This window comes from Rosa rugosa, chromosome 3 (genome assembly GCF_958449725.1).
Source record: "Rosa rugosa chromosome 3, drRosRugo1.1, whole genome shotgun sequence".
Lineage (NCBI taxonomy): Eukaryota > Viridiplantae > Streptophyta > Magnoliopsida > Rosales > Rosaceae > Rosa > Rosa rugosa.
Genome location: NC_084822.1, coordinates 11,871,819 through 11,899,609, shown reverse-complemented (window position 1 = coordinate 11,899,609; position 27,791 = coordinate 11,871,819). Strand labels below are relative to the sequence as shown.

At 36.7% G+C, this 27,791-nt stretch overlaps 4 protein-coding genes and 1 non-coding gene across 6 annotated transcripts; 4 read left to right on the top strand and 1 right to left on the bottom strand.

Moving 5' to 3' along the window:
- Positions 1–4,761: 4,761 nt before the first annotated feature.
- Positions 4,762–5,335, top strand: LOC133737227 (uncharacterized). Its single transcript, XM_062164833.1, has 2 exons — positions 4,762–5,140; positions 5,325–5,335. Exons 1-2 carry the CDS (start codon positions 4,762–4,764, stop codon positions 5,333–5,335), a joined length of 390 nt encoding a protein of 129 aa, XP_062020817.1.
- A 5,547-nt stretch (positions 5,336–10,882) lies between these two features.
- On the top strand, positions 10,883–14,106 carry LOC133738826 (transcription factor HHO1-like). The gene is made up of 5 exons (XM_062166480.1): positions 10,883–11,437; positions 11,663–11,916; positions 12,016–12,394; positions 12,893–12,969; positions 13,170–14,106. The coding sequence occupies exons 1-5, from the start codon at positions 11,224–11,226 to the stop codon at positions 13,440–13,442; spliced, it is 1,197 nt and encodes a 398-aa protein (XP_062022464.1). The 5' UTR covers positions 10,883–11,223; the 3' UTR covers positions 13,443–14,106.
- Positions 14,107–18,750: 4,644 nt separating this feature from the next.
- LOC133739502 (la-related protein 6C) lies at positions 18,751–21,970 on the top strand. Of its 2 annotated transcripts, XM_062167282.1 has the most exons (10): positions 18,756–19,208; positions 19,903–19,984; positions 20,071–20,165; positions 20,270–20,341; positions 20,438–20,517; positions 20,631–20,709; positions 20,813–20,860; positions 20,927–20,995; positions 21,107–21,235; positions 21,446–21,970. In XM_062167282.1, the coding sequence occupies exons 1-10, from the start codon at positions 18,897–18,899 to the stop codon at positions 21,680–21,682; spliced, it is 1,203 nt and encodes a 400-aa protein (XP_062023266.1). In that variant the 5' UTR covers positions 18,756–18,896; the 3' UTR covers positions 21,683–21,970. The 2 variants fall into 2 exon arrangements, with proteins under 2 accessions (XP_062023265.1, XP_062023266.1); XM_062167281.1 differs by having other exon boundaries at positions 18,751–19,208; positions 20,270–20,517.
- A 572-nt stretch (positions 21,971–22,542) lies between these two features.
- Positions 22,543–22,616, bottom strand: TRNAI-AAU (transfer RNA isoleucine (anticodon AAU)). The gene has a single exon. It is a non-coding gene; the product is annotated as a tRNA-Ile (tRNA).
- Positions 22,617–24,401: 1,785 nt separating this feature from the next.
- LOC133741016 (peroxidase 10-like) lies at positions 24,402–26,828 on the top strand. The gene is made up of 4 exons (XM_062168947.1): positions 24,402–24,664; positions 25,580–25,771; positions 25,876–26,041; positions 26,283–26,828. The coding sequence occupies exons 1-4, from the start codon at positions 24,422–24,424 to the stop codon at positions 26,690–26,692; spliced, it is 1,011 nt and encodes a 336-aa protein (XP_062024931.1). The 5' UTR covers positions 24,402–24,421; the 3' UTR covers positions 26,693–26,828.
- Positions 26,829–27,791: the final 963 nt, after the last annotated feature.

Sequence of the window (27,791 nt, the reverse complement as noted above, 5' to 3'; positions counted from 1 at the left end):
TGTTATTTGCGTTTTTAGTTTTTGTTTTTAGGTTTTCTTGAGTTAATCATTCCATTCACATGATAATTGTTCATTGCATGCTCTAACTTGTTTAACATTGAGGACAATGTATGATTTAAGTGTGGGGGGAAGGATTAATGCTTGTAGTTAGTTTTTGTCATAAAAAGAAAACAAAACAAAAAAATCGAAAAATGTCAGAAATATAAAAAATTTTCGTTGCTTTTGTTTTTGTTTTGAGTCTTAGGATGCCTTTCAACTGTCTGGGATGATTCTATATCTCTGAAATCATGACTAAAAGAGGATCACAACATTGAGATGATTTTAAACATGGTATTCTTTGGTTAATTGAGATATATGAAAAATGTGTGCCTTGTAGTGGATATGGATTGCATGACCTTGGTACAGAATATGAGCATGTTAAGATGAGTTGTGATTCATAAAGCCATGTGAGATAATTGAACCATGTCCCTTTTTCTTGGAGTGAAATGAAAAATATATTCTTAATTTCTTGGCGATGTTTTGATGATCTCATTATTCTTTCATCTTGATTGACTGCTTGCCATAGATTAAGTTTAATGGACTAGAGAATGCTAGAATTCGCTCTTGTGCTTGTTGAGACGTGATATCAATACATGGCCCTGATTCTGGAAGGGATAGAGGTTCTCTAGGAATTACCACCATTGCCAAATAAACTTGTGTCCCCATTTGTGCCCGTCGTGGGACCCCCCTAGATAAGCCCCTTTGAGCCTACATTAAGCCTTTTCGTTCATCACCCTTAAAATCCTTAACCATGAAGCTTAGTATAGTTACAACCCTACCCTTTGTTCTAAGGACTTAGTGGAGCTATCTTTTGAGACATACTACATGGGTTTGGTGCTAAGGATGAAGATTGAGAAGATGTGAAAGTTCAAGTGTGGGGATAGACTTGTCCATAAAGAAAAAGATATGTTGAAGCCGTGAAAAATGAAAAGAAAAGAGAAAAATTGTGTACGGCTAAAAAGAAAAAAAGAAAAAAAAAATATATGTTTATGGACTTTCATCCCCCATACTTAGTGATTTTGGAGTTTGCTTTGAATTGAAGGCCCACTACAGAAAAATTTGGCCTTTGTCCATTTCACTAGAGTTCAAGGGAAGTTTATATTGAAGATTGGGCCCAACATGAAGACATTTGGCCCTCTTATATTACCTCTATGGAGAAGTGACGTTTTTGCAATGCCTTGGTGAAATATTTCGAGATCTCTACATTCATATGAGCTCTACTAGGTTTTTAGGACACTTTGATAATCCTTACCTTTCATTTCTTTAAACCTTGAGCCTTAGCCCCATTACAACCTTTGAGAGGACCTTCTTGATCCTTAAGATGGGACAGCCTTTGATGTGGAGATGAGTTACAAGAGTTGAACCTATGGCTTGGGTCCATTCGTGCAAGTAGTTGATATCCTTCATGAGATCTTTTGAAAAAATTTATATTCACAAAGTGCTTTTCGTTTCTTATATATGTGAGCTATTTGACTGCCTTAAAATATGTTCTCTCACATATAAATGAGTGATTATAAGCTTTTAAGCATTGCCTTGATCTGAGAGAAGAAAGAGTGGATATACCTTGTGAGGATATGAATCATACTTGTCTGAAGCATGCTAAGCTAAACCCCAATCACCATTATTACAACCAAGTCCTACTTGTGTATGTGTGGATCATATGTTTTAATTAACTCTCGAATGCTTAACATTGATTCTTGATTGAGTGCTAATCTTGGTGTTGTGAAAGTATGAGATTTCTGAGACAATATGTTAAAGGGCAATAGAGGTCTTTGTAATGTCAACATCTTGGTCTTTGTCTTTGAATTTACTCTTTTATGTGTGACGTTTTTTTTTTTTTTTTCTTTGTGTTTTGCTTTGTGTTTTACGTTTTTGGTTTCTTTGAGTCTTTGTGTTTTTGTTTCCATACTTAGTCATTTTTTTTCGTTGGTTTCTTTGTTTTGTGTCATAGTCTTTTTGGTTTGTTAGTTTTTGATTTTGCTAAGGGACTAGCAAAAGCTAAGTGTGGGGGAATTTGATAGGAGCATTTTAAAGTGGTATTTTAATAGTTAATTCCTCACATTTTGCTTAGTTAATTCCTTAACGAATCGATTTTTAACTCAATTTCTATTTTCTTAGGTACATTAGAGTAAATGATGGTGAAATGAGCATTAGGTCCACACTTACCTATAAATGGTGGAGAAAAATGGAAATGTACTAAAATGTCAATTTTACACATTTTCCTACTCCGGCTAGGAAAAACCAAGCCAAGCAAGGAAGAAGGAGCGGCCGCCGGACCAAATGAACTTCAAATGAGCTGAAACTTTCCAGATCCATTCTAGACATCCTAAGGATCGTTTCTTATGAAGAGTGCCAGAGCTAGAATTGAGCGGAAGGCCTTCAAACAGTCAGCCCAATTTCCTGCAGAAGCAAAACTGGAAAACTGGACCTGTAAGAGGTCCAGCAGCATTTTCGGCCCAACCACATGGAATAAAAATATGAAATTTTACCAGGGTGATCTACACTCATAATGGAACATTTTTTATGAAGAGGTCATAGTGAAATTGGGAATGCTTGTTGGAGAAATAATTGAAGGAATAAAGGGGCAGAAACTGATCTAAAAACAGCTCAACACCACATGTTCATGTTTCCTACCCACATGAAGAAAGCTAGATGCTTTTCCCTTTTTCCTTGGATATATTTTTCTGCTCCAATAGATCATCATCACTTCCATACTTCTACACCTTCATGCCTTGCTTTCATTTCATCATTACTCCATCTTTTCCATATTTTACAAACCACTTTCATTATTTTTCTTCCATTTATCATTTCACTCTTCTTTTTCTTCCCTATATAAACACCTTCTCCTCTCACTCTAAAAAAAATTCCTTCATCCATTTCATCTTCTTTGTCTCTCCATTTCCATTCCATTTTTCTCTCCATTCTCTAGTTGCAAAATTCTGCGTTTTCAAGTAAGAAGAAGAAGAAGAAGAAGGAGCCGGGAATATCATATCCTCCATCGTCCACCTTGAAGGCTTGCTTCCAAGATTCAAGATTTCAACGTTTCAAGCACTCCATCTCCATCTCCAACTCACGGTGTAATTCATTCTTTTTCCTTATTTAATTTCGTAGGAATTTGTTTCTAGTTAACAATAACATTAAGGGCAAAGTTTAAGCCCAATTTCTATGTTTGAATAAAAATTGTGATTTCTTTATGTTGATTTTTATGTTGCTTATGTGAGATTGCTTAATTGATTTTGGATTATGGAAAACTTTTATATGTATGTGTTCTTTGATGGCCAACTTAGGATATATGCATGTAATTGGTGCTAGATTTAAGTAGTAAAGGCTTTGGACAAAAGTCGAAATCAATTAAGGAGGATTGCAAATAGATGGACTTTTTCATACTAGGTTGTGCACTTTGGTTGACATCCTTTCTTTGTTCTTCATGCATTGAATGTGTTCTTGATTAGCTAGTTTTCTAGACTATGATTGCATGTTCAATAGGTTTAATTTAGGTGCTTTCACTTAGATTAAATATTCAAGGAAAGTAAAATATGGGAAATCATTTGCTTCGAATGTTTCACATGGTCAACTTATTTCTCATGACATAGATAATCAACTATAGGAATTGTAATTGGATTTCATTCATATGATTGTAGTTTTGATCTTTGTTTCTTGTGTTCCTCCCTTGTATATGTGTTTTTACACTTTCTTTATTTCATTTAATTTTAATTCCAATTCTATAATCTCAAAACCCCCCTTTTTATATTAACTTGTATATATTTTTATTCTTTATTTTATTTTTGTACATAATACTTTTTACTTTATTATTTTAATTCTTTATTTGTTTTTGACAATGACAGGTGTACCCTCAATCCCCGGAATAGAACGATCCCTATTTGCTTATACTACTAACGATGTTTTCAGGGTTAAATTATGCGCTTGCTTTGAGCGTATCACTCCACCATCATATGATTCAAAAAACAAACTGTCTCCCAATTGCAATTGCTATACCGACATCAGTCCATCACATTATCAACTCTACAGAAAGCTAGACATAAACAAACACTAACCTAAAGCCAAAGAACCCGACTTGGTGCCCGATCCAGAACCCTGCCCACCACTGTACCTATAACCTCGACCTCTCCAACAACTCCCTCTCCGGTTCCTTAGACAAAGGTCTGAAAAACTATAAGCAATTGCAGAGACTGATACTCATCGGAAACAAATTCACCTGCGAAATTATGAAATTCTACCCGGAATTTGGTTCGATATGGAAAATCTCCTCCAATAGACCTCTCCGACAACGGCTTCACTGGATCGGTGCCAGAGGATTTCGACGACCTGAAGTCTCTCTCATGCACGCTCAACCTCTCGTTTCAACCACTTTTTCGGCACGATTTCGAAATCACTGGGAGATTTACCGGTGACAGTGAGCTTCGATTTCTGCAAAAACCAGGCCCTGAGTTCCCCGGGTAACCCAAATTCCTCGCCCGGATCTGATAACAACACGCAAGGCCGTGATCTTCATCGTGACGAAGGTGGTGATCTATGCCCGATATTGGGGGGGGGGGGGGAGAGTTTTAGGGGTTTTGTTTTTAGGAGGAGAGAGAGAAGTAGAAAAAATAAAAAATAAATAAATAAAAAGAGAGAAAAATTAAAAAAAAAAAAATGAAATGAGTGTATAATAGTCAATTTATCCGTGATGATACTGGCAACTTCAAAGGAGCATGGTCCAGAATGATCCCTCATTTGAGTTCAGCTCTTCATAGTGAAGTTGAGGCCTGCAGAGCAGGATTGCTTTTAGCACTTCATCAGGGTTGGAAGGAGGTGGAAATAGAGAGTGATTGTTCCATCCTTGTTGCTGCCATGAATAGCCAAGCGGAGGATAACTCAGAGGTTAGTCGAATTCTTGATGATTGTAGAGACTATATGCAAGCTTTTGATTATATTAGAATTCGACATGTTTATCGTGAAGCAAATAGTGTAGCTAATAGATTAGCGCACTTTGCTAGTCTAGATCATGTTGTGGATCTTTCTTTAGTTGAGGCTCCTGATTTCTTACAGAATGTTCTCTATGAGGATATTTGTAACGCAACTATGCATGCTCGGGGTATAGGTATTACATCCCCCCCGATGCGGCAAAATATTATTAATAATAACATGGGCGTGGGGATGAGCCTCCCAGCTTGACTGGGTTCCAAACCCCATTAATTTCAAAAAAAAACCTGTTGTGTGAGAATTAGAGAGAATAAGGATTATCCAGTTTAATTTAAAATGCGAGAGACTAAATTGTTTTTCAGGAAAAATTTGAGGAGTAACAAGTATTTGATCCTATTATATTAAAATGGTGAAAAGCATAAATTTCACATTCGATAAATATGCGTCACATGACATATACAAATCAAAACAAACAAACATACTCACGCACATGATATAGAATAGAAATGCTTTCAAGAAGTTAATGCTTAGACCTTCAAACAACGTCGTCTAGGCTAGCAAAGGCAGCTTTCTTTGTTAGTCCTCTTGGATGCACTCAACACAGAAGTTGGGTACAAACATATAACCTTGGTCAATTTAGGAAGCACCGGTTAGGGCTAGCATGCCTCAACTCATGGTGAATCAGGTGATTAGTCATTTTTATTTTTCTGGATCAACGTTAAATGTATTTTCTAAAATTAATGTGTTACTATATGGTCAAAACTGTGATTGCGTCACATCTAGCTAGTTTAAATTTTTCCTACATCACATAATATTAAATTTTTTTTTTTATTAGAAGGAGAGAGTGAATGTACTTTAATCTATATCTCATTGAAAATTCTTCTATGCACCGGCGGTGCAAGTGACTTAACACTTATTAGATAATCTCAACCCTTAATATTATCCAGTCATTCATTCGTGTTAGTGCAAATGCACGTCGGTACTCTGAATCCTCCCTCCTCATCTCATTCTCCAAAGAAACAAAAGGAAGCTCTCCCAAAAAGAAAACATTTATGGAACACTCAAACCTAACATGAGCTCCAAATAAGTTAAAAAAATTGGGAGGATGTAACAGAAACTTAATGGAATGGAATAGACACAAAGATTCTTTGATTACAAGCATCCGACAAAGACTAATGGAGATGCGAGAAATTGGAGCCGGATCCAATCCAAAATTTCTTTGTTTAAAAGCTTAGAAAACAAACAATGCAATTGAATTTGGTGGAGCAGAACAGAGAATAGAGAATAGAGAATAGAGAATAGAGAATATAGAATAGAAATAGATTCTTCATTTCTATGGACTCTGGAAAAGAAATGGGAATCTAATGGCTGTAACAGTGTCTTTTTTTGCTTGAAAGGGGCATCTTCTTCTCTCCTCCTCTTTCATTCAACATTAGCCATATATTATTATATTATATCAATATAGTCCAACTGAAATCTCTGGCAATATCGAAATTGGCCCCTACAAATTTCCCGAGATTCCTTATCTCTTAAGTGTTTAGACACCTTTGCTGAAGTGATGGGTCCTTAAACAACCCATCACATGTTCTATAGTCTCTTTGCCAAGAACCTCTAATAATTACATTGGATTTTTTTTATGCATTAATCAAATGGATGCAACACAAGAATCAGCACATATATTTTAATTTTTCAAACACACTTCCCTGCTAATATCTAGACGGCGTTGATGCATTCAAACAACAATGTTTACCAATGAAAAAAAAAAAGAAAACCTAGGCGTCTGATAGGTTTCCATAGCGTCAAGCCTCTTGCACTTTCTCTACATTTTTGCGGGTGGAAGTTACCTTGATTTGCTTCCTCAACTCCTCCACGATCTTGGTGGCTAAGGCACTACGGTTAAGGATTTAAGTTCCTTTAAAAAATTAAATTTTTTGTTGAAATTTGACCTTACTGATAATTGTGCGATATCTAAAATATCTTTAAAATTAGTTTTTGAGTATCAATATTGACTGAAATATATCACAAATTCCATCAACACCCAATTTTCCATCGAAACAGAAATTTTTACCTTGCTGTGGCGGGGTTCACTTCAACAAGTTTGATAAAGGATCTAGGTTATGGCCCTTAAATCACAATTTCATATGTGACTCTTGCGGTTTTATTATGGGCTCTGCTTATTATTATCTATCAAACGTCATAGTCAGCAGAAGTGTCCAAACCAAGCTCATGGTAATATGATTCATTTCGGTGATGCACTGGTGCTCACAAACCCGTATGCCTCTCACTGGTTGTTTAGGGTATCAAATAGCCTAAGGTGGTTATAATTAGCTGGCCTTTCACTCTCGGATTATTCACATGCATAATGAGTCTACCCTCATCTTTTACTTTCCAAAACATATACAGGATTGCGTACTTATAAAACATTTACTAAATCATTGAGGCATCAACTAAATGTCAACTAAAAACGATGGAAAACTAACTAAATAAATTATACTCAATCACTCTTGGATGTAAATCCAACAGTGAAAAACAAAATTATTCAACGTAAAAATAATTTTTTCTAGTGGTGATTGAGCATAACTTTCTTAGTCAAGTACTGACCAGAAAAACATTATTGCATGTTCAGTTTTTTTTTTTTGGCTCTCTTTTTTTTTTTTTTTTTTTTTCCCTAGGTAGTGATTCTTTTTATCGGGCCTTTAGATGAGTCATTATGTGTAACTCACTTTTGTTGAAATTCATGGGTCTATTTCTTTAAAATAGTTTCAAATTAATTTGAGATCATGATATATAACAATATTGTGTTTATAGAAAGTTTGTTATAGTGAAGAAACCTGAACATCTGACTAATTCTAAATTTAGCCAACTTTTCACCATTTGAATCAATCCGAAGGATATTGTGATAACGTCAACCACAATCTCATTCTCATACTTAGTAAGTTGTGCTCAACAGCCTTTGGATTTAAATCCATTGGTGGAAAATAATGAGGTAAATGAATTCATTCCAACTGGCTCACTATACTCCATCGTTGGATACAAATTTAGGGGTAATTGAGTATAACTGAGTAAAAATTAACTAAGTAGATGAAAAAAAACTTGTATTAGATTTTATCATGTAAAAGAAATTACATTTGAGAATATTTTTGTGTCGTAGCTTTCTCCTTCTCCGTAGGGATAGAGTTAGGATTTTCTTATGAAACTAACATCGTTTACCATTAGCTATCATTGAGGTGATGACGACATATTTGACATGCACCTTGCATCTTTGGTTGATGCTAAGGCAGTGGATCTTAGTCAAGTAGGTGAAAAATCTTGCTAACTATTCTGGTGCAGTGTCAGCTCACATTCAAGCCCTTCAATAAGGGAGGAGATTTAGGGGACTGACGTGCACTTGCATTAACATGAATAGACGGATGAATACATTAAGAGCACTTTTTAGTTATTAAAAAAAAGGACTAAATTTAGTTTGCCCCCTCTAACTTTAGGGCAACCATCAGTTTGGTCCCTGATATTTGTTTTTAATCATGATGCCTGCACTTCTAATTTTCATCACCCGCATCCAAATCTCAAAATTCTCTCCGATCATAATGTCACTTGCTGAGTTGGCCCCGACATGGGGCCCCACTTTTCAGTTTTTCAACCTCAGTTTAGATGAAATGTCAAAATTACCCTCCTCTGATCCTCTCCTCTCTCCTCCTCTGCTACATCCCACAACCCCCTTTGGGGTAACACAAATCCCTTCGCAGCTCCGCTCAACCAGTCAACCGCCACCATGAGCGCAACCCAACCCTCCTCTCCTACGTCACTTCTCGCTCTCAAATCTCAATCCTCTTCACCATCAAAATCAGTCTCCGACTAGACACTCTCTCTTCTCTCCCTCATCTCCCAATCTCCCCAAACCCACTCTATGTACTCTCCAGAGGCATCACCCCACCACCCAAACCATCAAAACTAGATTTCACTTTCCCTTCGCCACCCAAATCATCAAAACCAGAATTCAATTCGCCTTTACCATTAAAACCAGATTTCTCCTCTTCCTCCAAGAAGCAACGCGTTGTACATGTACATGCTGGCAACTCAACTCGGCCACTAGCCATGTCCACAAAAGTCCAGAACCCAGATTCCATAGCTGAGCAAATCTCCACAAAAAATAAAAAGCCCAGAACCAAAGATTGAAACTTTAGCCAAAATGAAAGAAACCCAGAAGAGAAAGATCAAAGCTTTAGAAATGGGTTACCTTGGAAAATTGATTGAGGGAGTTTTTGGGATTTTTGAGGCCGGTATCCCGTCGGTGGGAGGATTGGGGCTACTCGAATCTGAGAGTGGCGGAGAGGAAGACAAGTATGAATATGAGACCTTCATCTTCATCATCTTCATCTTTGTCTTCTTGTGCTTTACAACCATGGCTGCATACACCACCACCCTGGACAACAAAATCCTGCTCACCGAACAGGGCTTGGCCCATGCCCAGCTCGCCGGAACCCACCTCCTCCATGTCGTCTCCGCCGCGTCATCTCCACTGAAGACAAACTCGAACTTGAAGTTTAGGTATAGATTGTATGAGTCAGAATCGTCGCCGCCACCGCGTGCTGAGATGCTTTCGAGGTCGTCGCTGGAGGTCAAAGCGCCGTCGCGCATGTCAGTGGAGAAGGATGAGGGAGGGAAGGGAGGCGAGTGGTCCTTAGATACGAGCTTGCGCTTATGGATCGAGGAGGTAGCGGAGGCGGAGGCCAAGTGGGATGGCGACGGGGACTGTGAGCTTTGCGAACGGTTGGAGACGGCGAGGTGAGAAGAAGAAGAAGAAGAAGAAGAAGAAGAAGAAGAGAGACGAGGAAAATAGTATAGGGTAATAAGGGTAATTTCGACATTTCATCTAAGCTGAGGCTGAAAAACTGAAAAGTGGGGCCCCATGTCGGGGCCAACTCAGCAAGTGACGTCATGATCGGAGAGAATTTTGAGATTTGGATGCGGGTGATGAAAATTAGAAGTGCAGGGACCATCATGATTAAAAAAAAAGTTCAGGGACCAAACTGATGTTTTCCCCAAAGTTAAAGGAGGCAAACTGAATTTAGTCCTAAAAAAAATTTGACTACAATCTGATCAATCTTAGTGGTGGCTCGTGGCATTCCGAACTCGACCAGAATTATGATACAATCGAGTCCATATTCTCTCACCAAAATCTCGATGAATTGTCGATCAGGATCAAAATTTTGATTCAGTCTAATTACCCATAACCTCAAGCTTCACCATCGCAAAGCATTGATAAGCTATATTTGTAATCACTGTCATGAATATATGTATTCAATAGCATTAAAGTCCCGCATATTGTTTGTTATTTCTAGAAATCATATAAAGATAAATCAATCCCATAACCAAGAAAAGATACAATGTGTGTCTAATTAAAAAAAAACATTTATTTGAGTCTGCAAAAGGGATTCAAATTTGCTCACCACATTTATTTGAGTTTGTGGTGATATTACCATCTTATTAAAACTTGCCACGTCATATAGAATTAATTTAATATAAATTTTTATAATTTTTTAATAAAATATCATGATTAACTGTAATTATGTTTCATAACATATGACAGCTTTATATTGGGTGATTGAATCCCTGCAGAGGCTATTAGATTCACTATAATCTGATATATTAAATGAAAGAATCTGAAAAAATCCAATAAAATACCTACGAAATCAAAGCAACTTAAATTACTCAAATTGGTCCTATTTCACAACAAAAGAAAATTACTTTTCTCATCCTTTACCACCAAAACCCCCATGTACTATGTTATTTGGTTTTGTAGATTCTGTTGCAAAATTTTAGATACGAGTATTTATGATTTACTATTTTAGATAGAAGATAATAACTCGATCAAATACGCGACGCCACGGCGAATCAGAATTTTTTAAATCAGAAAAAAATGGCCGACGCTTTCTCTCCCTCAATAGAACCTTCTTCTTCTTCTTCTTCTTCTTCTTCTTCCTCCTCCTTTTCTCTTCTGGCCTAAATTTTCATTTCCATCTTTTTTTTTTTTTTAGAGGAAAAAAGATTTCCCAAATACCCAACTCACTGTCTATAACCCTCAATCTCTTCTATATAAATAGACCCTCTCTATTTCTGATTCTCGTTTTTCACCTCTCAGTTTCTCTCTGGTTAAATCACACACACAAACCCAGAGCGAGCAAAAACGTATAGAGAAGAAGAGATATCAGAAACCCAATATCAGAAAGGATCTAAATCTCTCTTGTCTCTAAATTTGTGAAGATGGGTTCGGTTCCTCCTGAACTGAGCTTGGATTTTAGACCCTCTTTCGTTCCGAAGACGATCACTGATTTCCTCAAGGAGGTTTCTTTGATCGGAAATGTGACCGAGAGGCACTCAAAGCTTGACGATTTCGTCAAGCGATTGGAGGAGGAGATGAGGAAGATCGACGCCTTCAAGCGCGAGCTTCCTCTTTGCATGTTTCTCTTGAATGATGGTTGGTTTTCGTTTTTTGCATTCCAACCCATTTTTTTCTTTTCTAAACGCAGAAAAGTATTGATTTTGGAGATGGGTTTTGGTTTTTGTTTGATGGGTGTTTAGTGAAAATGATAATCAATTCTATTGTGGAGATGGGTTTTTGGTTTTGATGATATTGATGAATGGGGTTTTGCTTAATTCTGACTTTTTTTTCTTCTGGGTTTTCTTTACGTATTGATTGCAGCAATTCAAGCTCTGAAGGAAGATGCAATGCAATGTGCGAAGCCAAATGTTCAACCAGTGTTGGAAGAATTCATACCATTGAAGAAAGATTGTGATAAAAACACCGGAGAACCCAATAACCATAAGAAAGAAAAAGACTCTAGGGATAAGAAGAATTGGATGAGCTCTGTTCAGCTTTGGAACACTGATAATTATCATCATCCAACTAGTGATTTCCCTTGTGATCGAAAGCAAGGTTCTGAAATTGATTCTAAGGTGAACATAACTAAATGGATGATTGAACTTCGTTTCTTAATCAGACAATCTGGTAATAAATATCTAATGAGTTCCTCTTGTATATATAAACTATGGCAGAGAAATGATGCCAGAAATGGGATAGCAAATGAGGATCCATTTCAGACATGTAGAGATAGGAATGGTGGAAGAGCATTCGTGCCATTCAAGGCATACCCTGCTTTTTCTGTCACAGCTGTGAGGAAGGAAGATAAAGAGGATTTGGCAGTTCATGGGTTGTCTTTGCTCACTCCCGGAATCAAGAATCCAAAGGAAGAATCAGCTTCTAGTGGTTCAAGATCCACTTGTGGAAGGGCAGTCTCCTTCTCTGCTGCCAATGTTCAATCCCATATGAGGATTTCGCCACAGCAGCCAACTTCCCGGAAACAGAGAAGGTGCTGGTCGCCGGAGTTGCATCGGAGGTTTGTCAATGCTTTGCAGCAACTTGGAGGTTCACAAGGTTAGTGAGACTCTAATTCAAGTGTTTATGTAATTAAGAATAAATGTCTGATTTTTGTGATTGAGGATTCTAGATTCTAGATACTTAAATTGGAGGAGTTTCCAATTTTGTGTTGTTTGCTTATTTGTTTAGTGTTCATGGATTGGATTCTTAAGAATTATATGGAACTGTGGTTTTCTGAATGGTTGAATGCACAAGGTGCAAGTTTGTCATTTGAGTTACTGTATTCTTCCTTCTATGGCTACTTAATTTTTCCATGATTGAACTTGAGGTTATTGTGTTAAATGTTTTTGTGCTAGTCATCCATATAGGTCTTTTGGTATGAAGATATTAGTATGAATCTGTGAAAGATCAAATAAACTTGTATTCATTGATTTGCTAGCCCCATAACAATTTTACTGTCTCCCTGCCTGCATTATTCTGGTGGGTTGTTATACCCTCTGTACTCCCCTCATCAAGAGTAGTATCTAACTTGAAGTGTTTTTGGATTTTTTGCAGTTGCCACTCCGAAACAAATTAGAGAACTTATGCAGGTTGATGGCCTGACGAATGATGAAGTGAAGAGTCACTTGCAGGTTGGTTTCATATTTTCCTTTCTCTTGGTTCTGTTTGATATCATGAAAAAACTTTCAAAGTAGCAAATCTTGGATTCTTGAGGAACCACATTAACAAATATTCATTCTTTTGAATGATAGATGGAACTTTCAAAGACTATAATCAGTTTTTGACATTGAATATAGTGTTGAAAACTGAGCGAATTTTCTTGTCAATGCAGAAATACCGACTTCATACAAGAAGAGTTCCAGCTGCCAAGTCTGCCCCTGCCAATCAGTCTGTAGTTGTTTTGGGGGATTTGTGGATGTCCCAAGATCAATATGATGATTCTTCAAAGGCTAATAGTTCTCAGTCTGGCTCACCCCAAGGCCCTCTCCAGTTAGCTGAAAATGGTGGTAATGATGAAGAAGACAGTGATGATGATGATGATGCAAAATCTGAAAGTTATAGCTGGAAAGGTCACATCCACAAACCTGGAAAAAATGATGTATAGAGTTTATCCACCATCAATTTTGCAGATATAAATTATACATGGGAGGGAGCTAATGAATATAAAGAGAAAATAATTCATTATACATAAAAGGGGAAGGATGTTGAGAGAGACTGAAACATCGGCTATCAAATTTTGCAGGATTAGTTTTCCTTCCCTAGCGTCTTGAATATGAGTTTTATTGTCTCTTGAAAAATTGGTATAAGAGTTGTTTCACCGATCCTCATGTCAAGGAAGAAACAATGCCATTTTTCCTACATCTCAACATATAGTTTTCATGGAGTCTATTTGTTTGAGATCTGAAGTCTATTGGAGGTCTCTTGGATAGGCTTTTAAGCATTCAGGTGGAACAAGTCAATCATGCTTCGAGTTTTGAAGTCCATGGAAGAAACAAGGCTATTTCTACATCAAGTTCATAGTTTCCATGGAATTTCTTTATTATGGGTTTTGATGTCCAAGGAAGGAACAAAAGCAATTTTTCCTGCAAGTTCATAGTTTCCATGCAGTTTCTTTGTTTTGGGGATTTCAAGCCCTCTGTAGAATTTCAGGTGGAACAATTCAATCATGATCTCATCTTTGATCTAAATGGACCCCTTGGGGATCCATTTTCTTTGCATTCTATTGAAAACTGACCCTGCAGCCTGATCATCCCTCTTTACCTTCTAAAGCTCATTTGTATAATTTTCTTGAGAGGAATGAAGAAAATATGATCTTATTTTGACAAAAAAAAACCATAGTTAACATTAATTCAACATTCAAAATTAAGACTTTCCTGATTGCCCAATGAGTTCCATCTGCTGTCAAATGTCTTCTCTGGCATCAAAGTTGCCAAAAATTCTAAATTGAAACCCATTTTTTTTTTTGAAAAGGGGTTTGGAACCCAGTCATGTTAAACAGCGACAAGCGTGGCCCGTGGCCCACCATTGTACCGATATTGTCCCAACTTAACCACCACCTGTTAGGTGTTGGGTTTTAATCACAAAAGGCCTCAGTACAATTGGGTGAGATCCACCGACTTATAAGTTATATTTTATTTGTCACTTTTCTAATGTGGGATATTTCATCTCCAACACGCCCCCTCACGTGCAACCTAGCTCTAGGTCTTCACGTGAAATTAATTAACAATCCAATTTCCACATTGGAAATTGGGACACAAGTCTCATATTGGAGACTTGGCCAATATAACAATCCAAAGCCCACATTGGACACTTGGTAACAATCCAATCGGAATTTTCCGATGGCAATATAAGGAACCCAAATTCGGGTCTATGACAATTGGAGACGCAATTGGAGAGAGACTCGCTCTGATACCATGTTAAACAGCGACAAGCGTGGCCCGTGGCCCACCATTGTACTGATATTGTCCCAACTTAACCACCTGTTAGGTGTTGGGTTTTAATCACAAAAGACCTAGGTACAATTGGGTGAGATCCACCCACTTATAAGTTATATTTTATTTGTCACTTTTTTTAATGTGAGATATTTCCTCTCCAACAAGTCAAGTTGGGAGGCTCATCCCCACAAAGTTGATTAAGAAATGGTGTTTTCAAAATGGCTTCAAAAAACTGCATTAATGGTTCTTACTCAACCTCTCAAAGGGTGAAGAAGATTATTTGAAGACATCAAATGACTCTCGACCTCTTTTGAAGAGATCTCATTCACTCACATTATAGAGAAGCTAATTTCGCAGGTTGGCAAAGCTCGGTCGTTCCTTAATTTCAGACCACATGTTGAATCACTATTAACCTCTTTCAGCTCTCAATGTTTTTAGTTCAATATATTTAGCTCAGGTTGCCTAGGAGTTTCTTTCTTTAGTTTGTACTGGTGTTTTTTTTTTATTTAAAAAAAAAACTATTTCTTGATCACTATTATTTCTTTTGGAACAATGTGATTTAGATCCTAAACTTGGAACCATTTGAGATCCTTTGGCAGATTCAAATGTTGTACTGCAATTGAAGTCAATTCATTGGGTTCTGATATTGAATTAAGAATGCATATTTGAACAGGATTTTGTGAAAAAAAAAAAAATTGTAATTGCTTGGACCAGGAGAAACATGCTTGAAATAGCAATTATTAAATATTTTAATGTTTTGGCTTAAGACACCCAAATTAAAAATGTCAATGTGTAAATTGGTGGAAAGGCACATTGGCAGTGTTTTAGTTGTATTGTACAACATGAAAGAATAAGATCTGGACTTCTTTTAGAGAGAAAATATAGTATCATGCTTATCTTCTTGTGATCATCTTCCATCTTGTCCAATGATGGTTTCTTATTTAATAAAAAGCAAGAGACAAGGAATAAGTTGACATTATTCTCCCAAATTCAGGCAACCTAAAGGAATCCAAGTATGGGTTCTCAATTAGAGACTTTTAGCTGTTATTAGGGTAAAGGAACAAATCTAACCAAAAGATGATTATGACCTTTGTCCTAATCGCAAATACGTAAATGGTAACAGAAATGATAAAAGGCTCAAATTGCAGAAGGAGATTTTGATGAACTCAAATAAACCTACACCTAGCCATTCCTTTTTCAGTAATTTTGTTTCCTTTTTTCCACCAATTCTGTTTCTTTTACCCCTTTTGAATGATGGAAGCTAAGAGTATGCTATTAGCATCATTTTGTAAAATCTCATTGCTATTACTCAAACAAGCATGACAAGAACAAGTATTCAAGAACTATTTCAAAAGCTATGATCATCAAGTTTCAAACTCAAAATGCTCAAACTGTAAATTCAATATCAGTATAGAAAATTAACTACTGTTTTCATGATTATTATTATTTTTGGTCGGTAAAATGAGATTTCAATTTTTTCATGATTATTAGTCAAGTTTTTCATTTAGCTCCAAACAACTTCCCATCCGAATGCAGCTGATTCTGTTATCTTTTTACCTAAACCAGTCATATCCCACTAAAAAAACACAATCAGTTGGTATGTTTATATGGGTGCGTGACAAAACAGTCACTCTCAGAAGCAAAATAATAGAGGGAATCTTGTAGACAAGAACATAAAGAGGGAGCCCATATTGATGACCCCATTCTGTGGATGGTATAAATTTTGTTTGGTGGCACAACTGAGTGAAAATGATGGAACTTCTCATTTAACTTAACCTCTCGCCAAAAACGGTTGTCAAATTTAATGGGTATTCTCTTCTTTTATTGGTGGAATAGAGATTAGAATAATATGGAGCAGCTAAGCACATTTGACATGATCACATGGCAGCACAAGTAACATATAATCAAGCACTTGCCCCACAACAACAGTATTCATATTAAAGATTCCTTCATAGAACAGGCATGGATAATGATCCCTTCTGATAGGAATGGTATGATTTGGAATTATTGGAATGGAAAATGCAATCACTAGGTCAATTACAGTTAGTGGTAATTGGAAATTTAAGGCCAACAACAACCTATTTCCAAGATCTTTAATATGGTCATAAATTCTATCTGAGATTCCATGAGTTGGAAGGCATCCACAACAAACGCTGTTTGATTTTGATTTTGTTGTTGACAAGATTTGTGTTACCATTACAGGTTTGGTAGATATGGCAACTTGTGATTGCTCAGTGTTTCCATAATTTCGGGCTTTTTAAAATCAACTTTGCCCAATTAATGCAAGTGGCTAGTGGTTAAGCAACCTGATAGGAAACGCCCCTATACGACTAATGAAATTGTCAAAATAACTAGGTAATGTGCTGCATAATTAGAGCATTTCATATGCACTGAGGAAACAATAAAGTTCTCGACCTTTCAAGTACATTCACATGAAATGGTATTTACAAAAGTTGACACTCTAGAAATATAAAGATCAAGATAATAATGTCACTCAATCGCATCAAAATATAACTCAACCTAGGATTTAACAACTAAGAGCAAGTCCACCGAGCCAATCATCTCAAGCACCACATCAATATAGGTTATATAGCCCCCCCCCCCCCCCCCCCAAAAAAAAAACAAGAAAAGAGTCTTTTGATGAAAATGCACAATCCGGACTAGGATTACTTGACAGATATTATTCATTGATTATCAAAATCAAAATGGTACATATATCAATTTCTAGACTCATATCATATATCTCTAATGACCAAGTACGCTAGAAATTTGATAAATAGTTAAATACCAATCATTAAGACCAATAAGCTCACTTATTCAGAATCAAGCGACTAAAAAGAAAAGACCACAACCTAGTTGTTCGCCTGGATACCTCAAATAAAAAAAAACTAGCAAAATGAGATGAGTCTGTCACAAACATATCCTTACAAGGTAATGGAATATCAACAACATACTCCAATCCCAGCAGCAGAGGGAAGTGGAATAGGGTTCCAAATACACAAGTCCAAAACCAAGCAACTCATATGGGCATGCTAATAGCATCAGAACCAAAGCCCAAAAGCCCAAGTCCATACGCCTGTCCTTGAGATTAGCCTGAGATCGAAACTCGAGCGATTTAACTCCTTGCCACATTTCGACCTCTTGGTGAACCCTCAGCATAGATAGATTTCCTGGCCTCACGATTGCAGACCCTTGCGTGATAAAGATGGCTTTTTTGAGGCAAAAATTTAGGCATGTTTTTTTTAGTAAAAGGCTTTTTTTTTTTTTTTTTTTTTTTTTACCGGTGTTTATTTATATATCTCTATCAAAAATATGAGTCAAACTCACATATTTAACTTACACAATTGTGCTCAACTATTGTTAGATTTAAATTCAATGGCAGAAAATGAATAAGACAGTAGAAATTATTTAATAGTGTCATGATTCTTTACTGTTGAATTTAAATATTAGTGACAGTTGAGTATATTGATAATCTGAGGCCTATGGCTAGTCCGCCTAAGTCTATGGCCAACCAAGTTCGAACCCCGAACCTGTCAAAGTGGCGAGGCACTGTGCTGCAATGCACAGTTGGAGCATTTCACATGCGCCGAAGGGGTTTATCTTGGGCCTAGGAAGCCTTTGGGTTCCCCTTGACAAAGTCAAAAAAAAAAAAAGTCTATGGCCAACCCAAACAAAAATTGATGTGTATTTTCTTTGTAAATCTCGCTTTCTCGCTTTGAGCTTATGTACCTTTGACCCTTTCCTTTTCATTCATAGCTCTGTGGAGCAAATATTTGTCATGAAAAATGTAACCTAATTGAATGGCCAACTTTACAAGATTTGTTAAGAGAGAGTTTTATGAAGGTGACACTTGGTGGCAAGGCCAACCTCAGAAACCAGTCAAACGCACGAGCAACGGTCATGTGTAAGAAATCAATCCCCCACAAATCCACATTGAAATACGGATGCCCAATATTTGGGCGCCAAACAAGGCATGAATATCAAATTTCTGTTACTAAACTCGAATATCATGAACATCACAGACACACGAAAAACATTTACACACAACAAACTAATCACTAAAATCAGATAGGAAACAGAGAGAAGAGAGTGGTATAAGAAAGAAAACACCAAGAGGAGCAAAAATGGCACAGGTAAAACCTGTGGAGAAACCCCAAGAATCCTCTGACATGGAAGTGAAAGATACAGGGAACACTACTTCCTTCAAATTCAATGCTCAGGCACCTGAATTTGTTCCCAGATCGCATACCCAAATGCCGATTTCGGGTTATTTCTATCCCTGCTTTCACTTTCTTGGTGACACTGCTTCCCCGGATTGGTTTTATATTGGGGACCAAGAAATACCTCCTTATTTGATCTCCAATCCCAATATTCCTATAACCAATCGATCCAAGAATGTACTACCCGATGAGCTTCAGCAGAAAATCATCAAACAGGTGGGTGTGCTCTGATCGTTCATCCTGTCTTTTAGGCTTTTGCATTATATCATTTTATGATTTATATGTTCTGCTCAAGGCTTTCATCTTTCTTGGATTTATATATGGTTTTCATGTCATCTTGTTCAATATATGCTTTCTTTGTAAATACTATTGTTGTTTGATTTGCCTTTTGTTATAGATTTGGTATTGTAGAAAGCAGATTACATTCAGCATCGGTCTGTGACACATGCAATTGGATGAACTTATTGTTGGTGCATTTGCTACTCGGTCGGTTTTGAGGTCTAATGATGTATATAGTACCATCTCTGGTTCTGAGGTCTTGGGATTCGAATCTCGAATACTTGATCCCGGCTTCTAAATTAAGTTCAAGAATCATGAATAGGATCTTCGTTTAGTATAGATCTTATCCAGGTTAAGAAACCATTCCAAGGCTGCTCAGGGAGCTTCTGTTTGATGTGATTAGATGTCCCATAAGGAAACACTGCTGAAAATGTCTAAAACAGCATAATCTCTCTAGAAGCTTTCAACAATTCTCTTTCATTTTAATTCTGGAAACATGCATGAGATATCAAAGCAATTAGCATGTGGATTGAATTTCATCCTTACTGAGGTCTATACTCATCAAGAAATTGATATTTGGAGTAGGAGAGCGCCACCGAATGAATCTAAGGACCATTTTTGTGTAAAACAGGTGGAGTACCAGTTCAGTGACATGAGTCTATTAGCAAATGAATCATTAGCAAAACACATGAGTAAAGATCCTGAAGGATATGGTAAGAATTCTGGAATAGTCTAGTGCAGATTTTTTTTTTCTTATATATGCCATTTTCTGTCATACATGATTTTGGATTTGTGTCAGTTCCGATATCTGTTGTTGCTTCTACGAAAAAGATGAAGTCACTTATTAGTAACAACCATATGCTTGCACAAGCACTCCGGTCCTCTTCAAAGCTTGTAAGTTGTATGATTGAATGATCTGGTCTTTTCTTTTACATTTGTTATGAGAGTATTATGTGAACTACAAGCTCTCACCTGTGTTCATAAAATCATGAAATTAGGTTGTAAGTGACGATGGAAAGAAGGTTAAACGTAAGCACCCTTTCACTGAAAAAGACAAAGAAGAATTGCAGGTAAAACAGATGCTTCCTAAACTATATGGATCTAATTTTTTTTTTTTTATGGTTCTATTGGAAGATTCAGAGTGTTTACTTTTTTCTTTTTTGCAGTCTCGTACTGTTGTGGCAGAGAACTTGCCAGAAGATCACTCTCATCAAAACCTAGAGAAGATATTTAGTGTGGTTGGGAGGTACGATATGTTATCTGCATTTCCTTTTCCTTTCCTTTTGTGTTGATCATCTTATGTTGTACGAGAATCATGATCACCGCATATTTATCATATGCAATTGCTGTCAACAACAGTGTGAAAACTATCCGAATATGCCATCCCCACGAATCCAATTCTTCCCGGTCCAAAGGTGATTTCATTATTAGCAACAAGGTATAAGATTAAACTGAAATTCTTTTATAATAATAGTGATATAATTTAAATTTATTCCCTATCAGTTTTGTTTTAATCTTGAATATTCTTCGCTTTGATGAAGCTCCATGCGCTGGTGGAGTACGAGACAACAGACATAGCAGATAAAGCGGTACGTTGAATGGTATTGCAAATTCAGTGTTACACCCTTTTTTTCATAATGTTGTTTATGCATCAGGTTGATAAGTTGAGTGATGAGAGGAACTGGAGAAAAGGACTCCGAGTAAGGACTTTGGTCAGACGCTCGGTATGTCTCAATGAAATATCAAAGCATTTGTTTCCTTGAAACTTCTTGGCATGTATCGTCCTGCGCTTATTTGACAAAGCCTCATTTCTTCTAACTCTACCATATCTTCAGCCAAAATCCGTTTTGAAGAACAGAAAGTCTGAATTCGATATTTTAGAGGATGATGACACACCACACTATGAATCTGCAGAAGATAGTTCTCAGCCAAGCCACATTGATCTGGTTATTGATAGTATGAATGTAAGTCTTTGATTGGATAACCAATGATACTCTCCTGTCATTATATCACTATACTACTATCTTCTATAGCACATAGTTCCTGAGTTGGACTCTGAATAGTTTTACCATTTGCAATTAGGAAGATGTGTATCTGTTTAAAATGAGTCACATTACATGTACACTTGTCACTAACGAGTAACCACCTTGTTGACCACATCTCTATCTTGGTAGGCTGAAGAAAATTCAATGGGATCCAAGAAAGGATGGGCATGGGGACGTGGGAAGGCCCGGGGGCGTGGTGCAAGCCAGAGTGGACGTGGCCTGATTGCTCCATCTCCGCAATCAGGCTGCGCCATACAGTGTGAAGCCTCTGCCAAACCAAATACAAAGGGCCCGAGGATGCCGGACGGGACTAGGGGTTTCACCATGGGAAGAGGCAAGCCATTAAGAACCACCAGTTCGCCTTAAGAGTGATGGATGGTGGCTCATTTTTGTTCTGATCTACTTAGTTACTAGTACATGTCTGGCTCTGTCTTCCCTGCAAGTCTTGGAAAAAGGGGAAGTGGATTAAGCGGCCATTAAATGTGTAATGGATTATACCTGGTGTTGCTGATTTTGTTGGTTTATTCGGTGATGTATGATATGTGGTAAAGTGTGGGAATAGCTCACCATTTTTTGTTTCTCATCTTTTATAGAGCTACTTTGCATTTTTCATGGGAACTCAATTCTTTTTGTACAATTCTATTTGAATAATAATGGATTTGGTGGTACATCTCTCTCTCTCTCTCTCTCTCTCTGCGTATAAGTGTTTACAAATTTATTTCAATTCTATATACGTTGAGAGCACGAGAAGGAATTTGCTAAAACTTTAATTTAACTCTTATGCAATCTATTTTTGTTCTGATCTACCTCTCTCTCTGCATACTATGATTGCTTGCTGCTAAATCCATTTTCTTTACTTATCGAAATGCATGATTCTTAGCTGCTCAAAAAAGGTTTGGAGCGTCTAAATTCTACACAAAAGAGGAGCTACATCATGATCAATACAAAGAATAGCTCACTTGTACATATCCCATCTAAATTCTACAGAATGTCTCTCATAGTATTATCTAAGGAGAAACCAAGCAAACTAAAAGAACAAAGGACCATATTGTTCTTGTTTTTTTAAATTAACCAGTACCAGAACGCAAGCAACTATAATGTAATAAGGTAACTGTAAAAAGAAATTTCTTCTTTAGTCAGAGAAAAAGGATTTTTACTTTTTTTTTTCTTTTCTTTTCTTTTCTTTTAGTGAGATGTCAAATAAAAATTATAATGAAAAAAGTTAATGGCCCATGCAGGTCTCGAACCTGCGACCTTCGCGTTATTAGCACGACGCTCTAACCAGCTGAGCTAATAGGCCAAGTTGACAATATTTCCTATTTCTTTGTAAATTTTTGTTACCCGGAAATCCCTTTTTAAAAGCCAGCAGCCCTCTGCTTGTTTCTATATGCTTTGGTTGTAAGCTTGTAATTGATAGAAATATCTTATTATTACTATTAAGTTGGAACAAAGAGAAACACCTTTGAAATTCTTTCATGATAGATGTACACTGATCTTATATTTTATAGATGAATCAAGTTTTTGGTTAATGGAATCCGCCACAAACTAGCAACTGCCCAATTACAGCTGTTGTTTACAACTTAAACTAGTCATGGGATTTGAGCATGTGGGATTCCCCCTCCCTCAGTTGTTGATTCTGATGTGAGCATCCTTTATCAACTGGCCGGGGGCGGCGCAAAATGCAATGCATGATTTCCCATTATCATCCAAGGCATTCGGACTTGGTCTCTTTAAATTCCAATTTTGTAAACTCCATTGTCTCGTATGATTAATCAGTTGTTTATTGTTCATAACTTATCTTTGTACCCTTTTCATCTTCTGCTTGTTATCTTTTGCCAATGTGGTTATAGAGTTCATTAAAGTTACAGCTAAAGCAGAATGACGTCTGTTGTGTTTGTAACACAGGTTGTTGTTCTGTGTAATCTTTGTGTATATTTGCTGGTACCTTTCTTTCTTAAGGTCATCGAAAATGTTCTTGCTCATATATACATATTATTAATTACCACACTTCACAAGTTTTATAGTTAGCAATACAGATTCTCTCTTAGGATTGATCTTGAACCTATCATGATGATTAGCTAATTGGGTTTCAACTTTAAACCCATCAAAGGAAGATCTTGAACCTATCATTAAGGTCTCTTTCCATACTGGTAAAAGGAGAGCATTAAACAACAGAGAATGCAGTAAACCTGGTAATAATGCGATAAGAATAGTTCTTTTTTAAATAGCAACTATGAGAAAGTGCAATTGCAGTTGTATATAATGCAAGGTGCTAGATAAAATATCTTTGGTGAGCCTTCATCTCAGTGACACTTGTACTTCCACTGATATTAAATGACAAACATTAGGCATTTACGGTTCATGCCTTATCTTTTCACATTGACTAATTAGTCTAGCTCGTATAATATCTTCCCATGAATCTTTGATATGAGATCCTAGTCAGGTTTTAGAATTTTCTTTTAGCACATGCATCGACCATTGGATAACTTAATCTCACCTCAACATACTAGAATTTCAACCCGTGCAGCTTCAGATGTCAATCAGAGAACAAAAAGCACTGAGTATATATGCTGGTAATGGTTCTTGAAAAAAAAATATATATATATAGATCAGGGATAAAAAGAACATGATTTTCTGATTCTGATAGTTCATGAATAGGAATAATTGTCATTGTGTTATTGCAACAATGAACAGATTTATTATTTTCATACACCAGTATTGAGTTTTTGGCTATTTTCTTGATGTTGTTACATCATCTGTTAAGTTGGCCTACTAGACATTGCTAACTTCATCTACTTAAAAAAGAAGAGAGCAGTTGAATGCTATATATGGAACTTCGCTTTGTTAGCATGGAAAAATGAAGTAATAAAATAGTAAATGGACCCATATCATGGATGCTAATTATCACCTCAAACAATCACTCCAATACATTAATTTAATGGCATATCAGATGACCATTAAGTTTTTACAACCATAGTGGCATTACCACTCTGAGTTTAACCAATGAATGCACTTTGGTTTTCCATTGTTTTTGACTATAAATAACCACAAAATCAGAATTGCTTAACCAGAATTGTCAGCAAGTTTTGACATTGATCATAAGCTATGACTCGCAAAATGATCTCCTACTTCACTCTTGCATTCTGTTTATTCTTGTTTTTGTCTCCCTATGTTCATAGCGAGAGGTGTCCCTTTCCTTATGGCCAGCAGCTTGATTACACTTTCTACGACAGAACCTGCTCCCACTTGCCGATGATTGTTAAGTACAATGTCTGGGCCGCTCTCAAGAATGACACCAGGATGGCTGCATCTCTTCTTCGGATGCATTTTCACGACTGTATTGTTGATGTGCGTGTAGTTTCTTATACCTGTTCCACATATTTGTTTCCTTTGCATCAAAATCTCTAGCTAACTTCCAAAATTATTTCAGAACAAATAGCTAGGTTAGGATGTTTGAAGTTAAAATAACTAATAGTGAACACTAGACTGTTGACTAGTAGATTTTTTACCTTACTCTCTAGTGGTTTAAGTTGTTGCTGAAAAAAACCTGGCAAAACAGATATATTGGCACATTTCTGCTGTTCATACCCTAAATTATGAACCAGGATTCATAACAAACCTTTCTGTCTATATGGTACATCTAAATGGTAATTAAATTTGTGCTATGCATGACAAAAGATGCTTAGATATGCATTGGGTGCGCCTAATGATCATTTGATACATCATTAATTAAGAGGAGTTTCTGATAAAGGAAAAGAGAAACAAGTAGCATAGATTTCATACCACGTATAATATTCATCATTTGAGGCCTTTAGTTATAATTCTTTGTTTTAAAAGCAAACACACTATCTTAGGTTCCTAGCATCGTTGGCAAACTATAGAGATCCTCGTTTCCCATTCAAGTTTCTGAGTATTATTAGCTTTATATAGATGCATTATTGTTGGTCTGTTTGCACGAACAACTTAAGCTTTTAGGGTTCAATAATTGTTTAACATGAAAGCAGAGCTATATGCCTATATGTTAGAACTTCAGCCTTACTTTTTAAAAGTAATGGAGAAGAAATTGGGCATATTAGTCATGATATGTAAGAAATTTAGAACTCAAATATCCTTTTTAGCGATATTAACAATACCGTGAGTGTGAGTTTGAGTTTGTGCTTCTTTCTTATTTATTTTTTTGTTGAAAAGAATTCGTAGGAAGTCTGGTGATATTATTAGGTGTTACAAACTTACAATATCAATTATGGACTTTCCTTTTGTTAGGGGTGTGAAGGCTCAGTGCTTCTTGATGACACAGAAGACTTCAGGGGCGAGAAGAATGCTCCACCAAATCGCAATTCACTTCGAGGGTTTGAAGTCATCGACAACATTAAAACAGACTTAGAGAGATTTTGCCCATCAACTGTTTCTTGTGCTGATATTTTGACTCTTGCAGCAAGAGAAGCAGTTGTTCTGGTGCGCTCAACTTATCTGTATCTACTTTTAGCAAGTCATGAACACGGTAATTTCTGTTTGTAGTCGTCCTAGTCTTAATCTGTTTTCATTTTCTTCTGGTTTAGTCAGGAGGGCCTAATTGGAATGTTCCATTGGGCCGAAGAGACGGGACAACTGCGAGTGAGAAGGCAGCTATTGATCAAATACCATCACCTATTGAGTCTTTACAGAAAATCACTGCCAAGTTCACATCAAAGGGTCTTGACATCAAAGATGTTGTAGTCCTCTCAGGTTCTTGTTTTCAACTCTCTTCGAGTGCATATGTCTAAAACTATGTTGTTTTAGAATTTCATTCAGTTGTTTCCAAAATAAATCCCTATTCCCTAATATAGAACGCTCATCCCAAAATGATGGCATTTTGAGCATAAGCACGAGATCACCACCAAAAAGATTAGTAAAAGTGTTAAAACCTGAAAGGTGAAGTTCCTAACATTGTAGACCAGAATGTGTTTCTTACTTTTGTTTGTTGCAGGTGGACACACCTTAGGTTTTGCTCAGTGCTTCACCTTCAAGAGGAGACTCTTCAACTTTGACGGCTCCGGCAACCCTGACCCCACGCTTGATTCTTCAGTCCTTACAAACTTGCAAAGCATGTGTCCAAATAAAGACGCTGCAAACAGCAATCTAGCTCCTCTTGATTCCAGTACTTACAGATTTGACAATGTATATTACACAAACCTTGTTAACAACGCAGGTCTTTTAGAATCTGATCAGGCATTAGTGAAGGATCCAAACACTGCTGCAATGGTTAATTCCTATAGCGGGAACCCATTTCTTTTCTCTCAGGATTTTGCTGCATCTATGGTGAAGCTTGGTAATGTGGGAGTATTGACTGGGAAAAAAGGCCAGATAAGGAAGAGATGTGGATCTGTGAACTCCTAAATATGATGGTTTCTATTATGAATGTCAGTTACTATGGAAGTTGAGTAAGCTGATTAAAGTTTGTAATGGAACCATGAACATATATATGAATAATTACTAGTTTGTAATGGATCTATAATTTTAATTGCATGACGTTCTCTTACTGTAAGTACAAAAGTTTGTACATTTTATGTGTTGGCATTCCCATACAAAAGCAAGTGAAACTTTCTATCATTGGAATCTGGAAAGGAAGACTTTAACTTTGATCTCGTAGAAAATTCCAGGTAAATGCATCTCATGCATATACACTGGGATTGCAACATGTGTTGCAATCCTCGAGTCAGTCCTACGTTTTAGGGAGTTTGTTTTTGGAAAGTATCTTTTGGTTTTCAAATATTATTTTTTCAAAGATATTTTCTAACTGGTGAAATCGTGCCATTGAAGTCCTAGTCATTTTAGGATTTGTTTATTTAAATTGGAAATCTTTTATTAAAAGTCTTTTCCTATTAGGAGTCCAATTAGGGTAAATCTTTGTGATTGAGGATTTGCTTTTTGTCCTCCATATATTTAGAAACGTGCGTTTATTTGGGGACTGCTTTTGAGACGCAAGAATTATTGTTCTTCTTGTGTTGCTTAGAAAGAATTGCATAGGAGTCTTGAGACACTTGTTCCATGTAGAAGTGTCTCACCAATCATTCATACATATGCATTGATTCTCTCGAGATCAGTAGAGAAGCTGGTGTTGCAAGAAAAGCGATAGTTGCATATCGTTCAAGTGAAGAAGGCATTCAAGGTTGAAGACAAACATCTCATTAATTAAGTCTAGTGATTGTAGCCGAGCCAGTGCTACTTGTGTTTGTAAAGAAACATATCCTTCATCATAAGTAAATTGATTTTATTTTAGATTCTCAAGAGTAAGAGCCCTGCAATGTTTTTAATTTCATATTTGAGGTTTTCAATGCGTAACCAAAATCCTGTGTTCTGTTTGATTTTTGATTTCTGCCCAGTAAGGATTGAAACGTGCCTATCAATCTCTGTCACCCAGATTCACGTTCTTCCTAGTATTTTCACTTACATAGTACTAACATTTTTGTGAGCCTAAATCTTGATTACATATTCA